General features: G+C 36.8%; 1 protein-coding gene across 1 annotated transcript; it reads right to left on the bottom strand.

Annotated features, from left to right (window-relative positions):
• On the bottom strand, nt 1–2945 carry LOC122995424 (collagenase 3-like). The gene is made up of 10 exons (XM_044370650.1): nt 2605–2945; nt 2115–2356; nt 1871–2019; nt 1527–1655; nt 1227–1388; nt 986–1115; nt 740–873; nt 469–628; nt 248–351; nt 1–116 (listed from the first exon to the last, which is right to left on the bottom strand). The coding sequence occupies exons 1-10, from the start codon at nt 2701–2703 to the stop codon at nt 7–9; spliced, it is 1419 nt and encodes a 472-aa protein (XP_044226585.1). The 5' UTR covers nt 2704–2945; the 3' UTR covers nt 1–6.
• Nucleotides 2946–11239: the final 8294 nt, after the last annotated feature.

The raw sequence follows: 11239 nt of genomic DNA, 5'->3' as shown, positions 1-11239 counted from the left end.
TCTGGTCTAGAAGTTAGTGCAACGCAAGAAGTAGCTGTTTTCCAGCACACGGAACAACCTGCCACTCGCCATGCTGTACTCAAACATTTGGGGTCCACTGTAGAGATAGGTGAAACCTGGAGAACAGAGAATCAGTGTTAGTGTCTGTGTTTGATAAAGACTGGAAGGATTCACAGTAACTGTAAACATTCTCTCATTTCAATAGTCCTGATTTGGAAAACTCAGATCAGCCTTGAACGCTACTCACCTCTGTACTGGAGAGCTGCCGTCACCTTGCCGGTCATGCCAGAGAAGGTCTCATCAACACGTTTGGGGAATCCCTCGTCCATAGCCTGTTTGGTCTCATCATAACTACAGACACACAGACAAGAATTAGACCGATTCACTATTTGTACACCATCTTGTAAACCATTGTCACGTCTAAATCAGTCACCTGAATTGATTTCAGATCACGTCATTTGAACACACCTGTAGTAATCTCTGCCCACAAAGAACAGAGTCTTGCGAGAATCCACGTCATACATAGCAGCATCGATTTTCTCCACAGTTATGGGCAGACCAAAACTGGAAATTGTTTTAGGATAGCCAGGTACAAGGTCATAGCCACTGAAAGCCCACACTTTACGATCTGTAAGGAGATTCAAAGAAAATACTTTTTAGTAAACATGTAAGGGTTAATAATGTACACTTGAAAATAGTGTCAGATTAGGAGTTTTAGGTAGATTAAGAGAACACATACTTTTAAAGAGTAGGACATTGTCTGATTGTTTGCTCTCATAAGCAGCGTCGATGTTGACAGGGGCATTAGGCCAGAAGTTTGTGATGAGACTTTGCTGAGGTGTATCGCTCTGAGGGTAGCTACGCCAGAAGAAGCTGTGAACACACAAGAACACAAATGAGTTCATAAACCTGCTCTTGTGTGAAGAGAAAACACTCAGAATGGACTTCAGTATTCAGATATTTGAGCATTCTATGTCTGCGATACCTGTCTTTGAAGAAGTACATCTCTCCTCGCAGGGTGGCCACAGCGTCCAATACCATGGTAGAATCACAGGCATCAGGGGTGGTGGGAGGCTGAGGTTCAGGCTGGACTGGATCCTTATCAGGGTTTGGACCTGGAGGTTGAATAAAGTCAGAGTAATGTTATGTTCAGGAGTTCCTCAGAGATTTAGGCTGAGTGCTATTTGTGCAAACAGGCAGCTATGAATCGGTCAGTTAGTACTAACCATAGAGAGACTGGATGCCGTTGACATCATCCCGGGGGAGAAGAAAGGTGTCAGGGTTTCCGTATGAGTAGTTGGGGTACATGAGAGCACCAGGATCTGTAGAGTGAGACAAGCCCAGGGAGTGGCCAAACTCATGGGCAGCTACCATGAACAGGACGTATCCTACAGCAGAAAAGACAGAATTACCAGTCATATACAGATCCTCTCAATGAAAAGCATACAATATATCATGTATATGAAAATATACACTGAGTAGTTATAGAGTAAAATCAGACACTATGCTGGGCATAAATAACTCACCAGAGTTTGAGCGGAAGGTGAAGGTCTCATCATCGTCAAAATGAGCATCTCCTCCAATGCCAGGGGCTGGGGCGAAGGCATGGGCAAGAGTGCCATCAGGGCCATCAAAGGGGTAAAAATCACCATGTGCTGTTAAAAGAAGCATATTTATGTCAGGTTTGGCAAACTGGATAGAATTACAAGCCATTACATGAATTACTGTTAAAAAATACAAATCAGAACTTCAAGACACAGAAAAAGCATGTAGTTAAAGCCAAGAATCTTAAGAACATCACAACTAATAAACTGAGCATAGAGAAAGTGTATAACTGGGACATACACAGGAAATGTTGTTTAGTACTCACATCGGCGGCCAAAGGAGATCATGATGTCAGCTGTGCCGCTGTAGATTCTTGTGAATCTCAGAGGAGTGACTTTGGCCCAAACCTGCAGTGCTTTCTCTATGGAGTCATCTACCTCTGCCACAGACATGTCAGGTGTGTAGTTCTCAATCCTGTAAGACAGAAAAATATAGAATATACTTCAATAATTTATCACATGCAATGCCTAAAGTTAGTCTCTCACACATTCTCTCTTTAGATCATTCACCTGTACGTAAAACCGTTTTTCTGCCACTTATTTCCAAAGGTGGAGAAACGAGCAGAGTCCACATCCGGAACGCCACAGCGGGGCTTCTTCATCATCGCCATGGTGTCAGCATCCAGCGTCCCGGTGATCTGGAGACCAAAGAATCGCTGCATCTCAGTCAGCTTCTCGACCGCTGGGCTGATCCCCCGTCTGACAGTTGGACCGCTCTCCTCAGTTAGGTTGAAGAATTTCTTCAGGTAGCTCTGTGAGAGAAAATCAAAGTTACATACTTAAATATGCATCATCTGCAGAATATACAAATATACTCCATGCAGGAAGAAAAGATCTGTTAATATTTTAACAGCAGGGATCAAGCAGGTACTGTGGTGAAATTCTTCATGTGTCTATAACAACGTAACATCAGAATTCAGAGAACAAAGTTTTCAAATGCACAACTTTAGTACAACATAGTGAGAATACATGCATAAAAAGGCAAAGCAAGAACACCTACCTCTGCAAATTGCTCATCTTGAACAGTAACCTGTGATATTGGCACGCAGTGAACTGCGACTGCCAGGCTTAGTAGAATGCTGAGATTGATTGTCTTCATGTTTCCTCGTTGTAGGCAACTTGTGTTTCTGTGCTGGAGGCAGCTGTTATATAGGCTGTAGACTGGGTGTGTTGAGCAACCACCTTCTTGAGTTAGTGACTCAGGAAATATCGATAGAGGAACCAAAAATTTTCCCAGAGTAAGACTAATTATGATGACATAACACGTTTATTGTAGTGGTACATGTAACAGAACATGCTTTGGAAGGTTCCCACAGAATAAGAGATTAGATCAATCTCATGATTCTGCCACAAAAGCACTAGTTTTAGTTTTAAAATAAATGTGTTTTATTAGTCAGTTTTAAGTTTCCCAACAGTTGTATGAAAAAGATTGACTCTGTTCCTGCTTAGGGTATCTTAAAATACTTTTCACACACACACACACACACACACACAGAAATCATATATACCAACATAAGATAAACATGTTGAAATTTTAAAGCTGTATTTGGATCTGGATCCAAACACAGTGAAACAGTGAAGAAACTCCAAGGATACATGTCCTATTTTTTTTCAAATAACTGTAATATTTCATATTAATTTGCATAAAAACTTTAAGAAACCCTCAACATGCCCAGTCACCATCTGCTGAGGAAGATTATGTGATATGATAGAAAACTCCAGAACAGCAACTAAATGGACCTTGAGGTGAAATTGAGTTGTCAAAATTAAAAAATGTCCCTGAATGAATGTGCAAATGGACATGTTATTCACATTTATGTTTGACAATCTATTGTACCTGATATTCTTTAGTCCATCCTCAGATTTTTACAAAAAAAGTCTTTCATTAATGGTCTGACCTACAAATTGTGTGTTTCTCTGTGAGCAAACACAGATTCAAATTCAAAGTATCTGAGTATCATCGGAGCAACTGGGATTTCTGCATTTTAGGGAATGTTGACTTAAAGTTGTTCTATGTTTTTCTTTTTTTAACAGGAACTGATTTCTGTCATTCTGTTGATTTTTTTTAGAACTTTATTTACTTTATTTATATAATTTAATTCAATGAAAGCTTTCTGTTATCATGCAGTGCACAGAACCTTTATATATAACACCTTTGATGAAACTGAAGACAGAAAAGAAGATGATGTAACTACCCTCATATATATATGTATATATACATATATATATACACACATATACACGTCTGTGTGTGTGTGTGTGTGTGTGTTTGTATATATGTATACATATATATATGTGTGTGTGTGTGTATATACATTTCACACAAAGAAAACACGGTAAAGCCTTGTCTCTATGTTTTCCCGCTGGTAGGATACAATAAATGTGTACTTTTTGGGGAGGAATGGTTAACCACAGTTCCTACTCTGTCTTATGACACCAACAAAGTCATCCTGATTACACACACAGAAGACGACAATTAGCCAAGGTAGTGACATCAAACCCTGCTGTTTTACACAGGAATTTTATATGTTATTATAGCACTACCAAAGGAGGAAGTAGTCTGGTCCGGTCTCTAGTATGCACCACAACAAATACTGCTATTGCATGGTAATATGAGCATATTTCAAGAGAATTGGAACTATGGGTGTAGTGTAGTTAATGCATAATTAATTGGGCAAATATTTAGATGACAAACAAACTGGGTTATTGACATGATAAGACCTGCTAAATCAGAATATAACATGTCTTTCTCTTCCTTTCTTCTCAAAGTGTAACACTGATGCAGCTTCTTTTTGGAAGAATATTAAAACTCAAAAAGAATTATTCAACTTCACTAACTATGCAGATAATGTATGAACTGGTCTCACCTCAAACATAGTTGACATAACTACAGCTTTTGACACTATTTTATCACTGCTGGACACTTATTTGATAGGTTTCAAGTTTCCACCACAACCTCCCTGTGTCTGCATGGGGAGCCCTACCTGCTGTGTTCACTGCCACAGTCCAGTTCTTCTTTTGGGCCTATCACTAATTCTGAAGTATTTCATGTACTTAATTAGTTTAAACTTCAGACAGTCAACAGGAGCTGACAATCTAGATACTACATATAGCACTGTAAGATGAGATTTATTTTTGTTAAGAATTATTTTGAAGACTATCTTATTTTAGCATTGTTTCAATGTTTTACATGAGTTGATTAATGGTTCATGACTTGTTAAATTGTTACAATCTTTATATTTTTATGTAAATTAGGAACTATATCACAATATGTAGCTTGTCTGTAGTGTTTAGGATAGTTTAGATTGGGCGGAGTGATAAACCGCACAGTGAAGTGATGTATCAATAGTGATGTATGTATTAGTCAGACACCAGTGTGTCCCTAAACTAACTGAGGTCACAGTATCTTCTACAGTTCCAGTTCCTGCCATGTCAGAGATGGTCATCACTGCTAAACTGGATGGATCACTTAAAGGACTGGTACTTAATGGCTATGCAGGTGTGTTTGAACCATGCTACACTGACCAGTCATCTACTGGTTTTGCATGGACCGTGGCAAAAGCTGAACAAGGTTTCATCTATGTCAAAGCAGCTAACCCCTCCAGTGAGGAGTTACATTGTGGCACACAGATAGAGACTTTTCATGCCAGAAAATTGTGTACATTTTAAAGTTAAATGAATCAATCTGGTACACTTTCAGAGCAAAATTAAGAGACTAGACCTATGAGGAACTTTGTGCTCTTGTAAACAATTTAATCATAAACACATTGGTTGGTTATATTTGTCATGTCACCACAGTTCATATCTATACAACTATTATAACTATTTTCTGACATTGTTTTGTGTTCACTACTTTCTGCTGAAAACAGGAGAACAAAAAATGAGAGCTGCAACGATTAATCGATTAGTCGACTGACGGAATATCAATCGGCATCTATTTTGATGACCAAATAACTTTTTAAGGAAAAATGACATTACATTAGCGTGAAAAATGTTTCGGCAAGATGTTGATGAGCACTGATCTCATAATGTGGGGTTTGTTCCCAACATTTTTAGAGTTATTTTTTAATTCATCTGCATTTGCTTTGCGTCGGGTCCTGCATCACTCTGTTGAGGTTCATTTCACAATAATGACCCACTCGCTGTACATTGTCCCTTAAATATTTTTATATATTTGTATAATTTTTTACTTTATACTTTTAAGGTGTTTACATTTACCTTATTTCATTTATCGTATTTCTTTAATTTAAACTATGTGTTTTTATAGTCCACACCCTTCCTCTTCAGTCTGTAAAGTTTGGATTATGATTATTACAACTGCTGATGATATTAACATACCACTTGTTTAATCCAGATAAGAAGTGCTGCTTGACTACTTAATAGCCTTAACTTTTGTAAACCAGTTCAATTTTTTAAAATTATTTATTTGTCATTGTTAATGTTAGACAATAAAGGTTCTGCACAATAGGAGACCATGAACAGTCATGTGTATGCATGTAGCCTATTCATTTATATTTTAGCCTACTATTAGGCCATTATTAATGCATATTAAAAAATCTGTGTGCTGTGCATGCACATTAACTACACATTGTGGCAACCTCTACATATCCCACTCCTATTGCCCCCACAGTTAAAAATATCTAGAACCGCCTCTGACCAAATTTTGTGCCTGCAAAAGTATTGACATTTCCATCAAGCTCAGCTGCACATTGTAATTAGTGCTGATTAGCAAATGTTAGCATGTCAACATGCTAAACTAACATATTCAACATGGTAAACATTATACCTACTTAAGTCTCAATAGGTATTACAGTATACGGTATTGTAGCTAAGCATTTGCATAATGTAATTATTAGCAGTTTTATCTCTATGTTTCTTGTGTAGTACAACATATTTCCACATCTCTATGATGAAAAGTTACTCTACACTACTGCACTGCACTACTGACTGCTAGTAACTTTGTTCGTCATACATTATACGCTAAAAAACAAATGTCAGTCTTGTTGAGAAAATGCGCAAGCCACATCATGTCACTATCAGTACTCTTTTGGTTTAGCAAAATAACAACAAAACATACTTAAAAATGTACGTAAACAACTTTTATTTGTTAACTCAAGGAGCCAATTTATTTTCACAGTTTTTACATGCATACATTCATATGTGTTGTCACAGTGGTGTTCAAATCTATGCAGTTACACAAGTTACACAAAATGAATGCATCAACAACATAGCAACAGCAACATTTTGAAAAAGAATTACAAATAAAATACAATAAAGCAGTGACGATGTAGTTATTTTCTCTTTCACTTTGGAGAAGACATTTATTGTTTATAAATGTTGAAATGAGGGCATTTCATCTGAAGAGAGGGAAGAATGTAAGATGAGATTTATTTTTGTGAAGAATTGTTTTGAAGAATCTTATTTCAGTATTGGTTGGATGTTTTACACGAGTTGATTGATGGTTCACGATTTGATAAATATATTCTTTATATTTTTATGTAAATTAGGAACTACAGTGCTGCTTGAAAGTTTGTGAACCCTTTAGAATTTTCTGTATTTATGCATAAATATGACCTAAAATGTGATCAGACAAGTCCTAAAACTAGATAAAATGAACCCAATTAAACAAATGAGACAAAAAAAATCTTTTCCATTAATTTTTGAGGAAAATTATCCATTCTTACATATTTGGGGGAGGCAAAAGTATGTGAATCCTTGCTTTCAGTAACTGGTGTGACCCCCTTTTGCAGCAATAAAGCTTATTCAGCAATTTAGCTCATTTCTCCTTACAGAACAGTCTCAACTCAGGGATGTTGGCGGGCTTCCTGCATGAACTGCCCGCTTCAGGTCCTTCCACAGCATTTCCGTAGGATTAAGGTCAGGACTTTGATTCGGCCATCCCAAAACATAATCTTCCTTCTGCTCTAACCATTCTTTGGTAGAACTACTTGTGTGTTTACGGTCATTGTCCTACTGCATGACATACTTTCTGTTGAGCTTCAGTTCACAGATGGATACGTATTTTCTTATAGAATGTGCTAGTATGACTCAGAACTCATAGCTCCTTCAATGATTGCAAGCTGTCCTGGTTCTGAGGCAGCAAACCATGATAATACCACCACCATATTTCACAGATGGAATAAGGTTCTTATGCTGGAATACAGTGTTTTCATTCAAGCCAAAAAGTTTGATTTTGGTCTCATCCATCCACAGAATATTTTTCCAGTCACCTTCTGGCTTATCCACATAATCTTGAGCAAACCATAGATGGCAGCAATGCTCTTTTTGGAGAGTAGTTGGGTTTATCCTTGCAACTCTGCCATGCACACCATTGATGTTCAATGTTCTCCTAATGGTGGACTCATGAACATTGACTGTAGCCACTGCAAGAGAGGCCTTTAGTTTCCTAGATGTTACCCTTTAAACTCTTTAAAAATAGTTTTGCAACCCAACAATTCTTCTTCTAAGGTCCTCAGAAATCTCCTTTGAGCCATGAGACACTCCCACAAACCTGTGTTGTGAAGCTCAGACTTTGACAGTGAAGACCCAGATTTCTATTCTTTAAATAAGGCAGGGCCTCCCAGACTCACACTTGATTGTCATCCCACTGATTGAAACACCCGACTCTAATTTCCCCTTCAAATAAATTGATAATCCTAGAGGTTCACAGAGGTCCAATATGTAACATTTTACAACTTTACTATTTACAATTTATATACACAGTGGTACACTCCAACACAGACTTGTAATAAACATTTTTAGTCTGGCGATACAATCTTATCTGCATTTGGCTCTTTTGCTCAAGCCATGTCTAGATAACAGTCCGCCTTGAGACCCAAACACACTAGAAGCATCTGACATGCATGTTTTGAAGTACACCTATTGTTTTAAATGGCCGAATACGCACTAAAGATGTTATGAGGTGCGTCAAACTGAGTCAAACTACAATTTTGAGTTCAACTGAAGTTGATCGGATGAACTATAGTGCCCGTTCAAAACGTGCCTTAGACATCCTGCACTATGTCTTGAACATACATACCAAGTCCCCCCACGTGAGGAATGGGAATAGTAAAACTTAACTGAACTTTCTGAAGCTGAAATTTTTCAATTCATTCTCTAAGGTAGTTCTTATCACTAAGGATGTAATCCCACCTCTGACCACAACATGGGTTGCAATGGCAGAGTGGCACTGCCATAACCAAATCATTTCTTAAGGAAAAATGACATTACATTAGTGTGAAAAATGTTAAGGCTAGATGTTGATGAGTACTGATTTTGTAATGTGGGGTTTGTTCCCAAACAGAAAGAACTTTTTAAAGGGTTAGTTTTTCATTCATTTGCATTTGTTATTTATACTTTTTTACTTTAGACTTTTAAGTTGTTTACATTTATCTTATTTCATTTATCGTATTTCTTTAATATTAAACTATGTGTTTTTATTGTAACTAAGGAGTTTATTACATTTGGTTTTTGCTGTTAATAGAAATGTGTGAAAATAAAAAAAATTAGATGCTATAAATGCTTTTTGATTAATATCTGATTATTTAATAGGTGTTCTGGGGAACGTAATGGCAACAAAAGTTGGTCAGAAGGGCCCTGCAGGATTTTCTGCCTGGGGCCCCATCAGACTCTAGAATTGCCCAAGTCCACACCTGCCCTCTTCAGTCTGTAAAGTCTGGATTATGATTATTACAGCTGCTGGTGATATGAACATGCCACTTGTTTAATCCAGATAAGAGAAAAATACAAATACTGTACTAAACTTGTTAATCAGATGCCTGTTACCTCCACATAGAAGGTCATACATGAGATGGTAATGGTAATTGTTGCTTTGTCAAAAATCACATTCACACTGATTTTGTAAATATGCATGCTACTTATCCAGTCACTACATGCTAGTCTCCTCAGTTTATAACAAGCCTGTAAACTGGTGTTATATGGCAGGGATTGCCTAACACCACAGTTTGTTCTGCAGAATGGCCTTAAATATGGTCAGAATCTGTCTTCCTATTCTTTATCCAAAAACATCCAGGCTAATTGTCTTATTATATTAGTGTATGTTATATTGTATGGTATACTATATAATTCAGATTAGTCATTTTGAGTTAATTTGCATAGTGCATTTTTATTTGGTGGTTTGTTTAGAGCAATATAGTTAGACTTTAAAGGTTCTGCAAAATAGGAGACCATCCTATTCCATCCTAACAGTTATGTGTATGCATGTAGCCTATTCATTTATATTTTAGCCTACTATTAATTGAATATTAATGAATATTCTGTGCATGCACATTAACTACATATTGTGGTCACCTCTACATATCCCTTTGCCACCCCAGTTAAAAATATCTACTTACCTACTTAAGTCTCAATAGGTATTACAATATATGGTATTATAGCTAAGCATTTGCATAATTTAGTTATTACCAGTTGTATCTGTATTAGGGATGTGCAAAGGGCCCAGTATTTGTATTTGTATCTTATTTGAATGAAAGTGGACAGAGGCTTTAAAATCCTGTTTTTTGTTTTTATTATGCTTTTAATTTTAGAAAAAATTGTGTTACAATAAGTGTTCATGAATTAACTATCCCCACACCGGGTCTCAAACCAAAGTCTCCCAGATCCCATTGCGGTGACTACTGAGCTAAAACTTTACTCATTGCCGCATTGCAGACAGACCTCTACTTATTTATACACCCATAACACAGAGGCAGCACACCGTGTAACATGTAGTGAAGAACTTCAATTATTGATTTGCACCTTTCATTTATTGCCTATTTTCTACAACCTGACTTTGTGGAAAGGAGAAGGGGAACAACAAGTTATGGAAAGTCCCTTGGGAGAACTTTGCATATGTCAGTAGCTCAGCTTTGTCTCTGGGGAACACCCCCAACTCCAGGAGTGTCCAAATTAGTAAATGTGTGTCATGTAGCAGGTGGATGTGACTCCCCTCGTTGAGACCTGTTGATAGACGCAACAGCGAAACAGAGAAGAGAGACTGAGATAGCGATGTAAGCAACCTGCGTCCTGGTATTTGACATGGGTTTTTTTCATCCCAAAAACAAATAATTTTTAAAATATTTGTATGAAACAAATATTCTTAAAAAAAAACACCATTTGTGCTTTGTCAAATAACGCATTTGTATTTGGGCACACCCCTGATCTGTATGTTTCTTGTGTAGTACTACATATTTTCACATCTCTATGATGAAAAGTTACTCTACACTACTGACTGCTAGTAACTTTGTTTGTAATACAATATAAGCTAAAAGACAAATGTCATGTTGAGAAAATGCACAAGCAATATCATGACATTATCAGTACTTTATCTTTTGGTTTAGCAAAATAACAACAAAACATACTTAAAAATGTACATAAACAACTTTTATTTGTTAATTCAAGGAGCCAATTTATTTTCACTCTGTCACAGTTTTTGCATGCATACATTGGTATGTTTTGAGTTTTAAGTTACACAAAATGAGCAAGAACATAGCAACAGAAAAATGTTGAAAAATAATTACAAATAAAATACAATAAATTAGGATTAAATTAACTTTAAATAAGTAAAAAAATAAGCAATGGCTGGTGCCACAATAACACAATTTCATAAGTATGTAAAAAAAAAACAACATCTGTAG

Source organism: Thunnus albacares, chromosome 13 (assembly GCF_914725855.1).
Source record: "Thunnus albacares chromosome 13, fThuAlb1.1, whole genome shotgun sequence".
Lineage (NCBI taxonomy): Eukaryota > Metazoa > Chordata > Actinopteri > Scombriformes > Scombridae > Thunnus > Thunnus albacares.
This window is presented reverse-complemented; position numbering and strand designations above follow the sequence as displayed.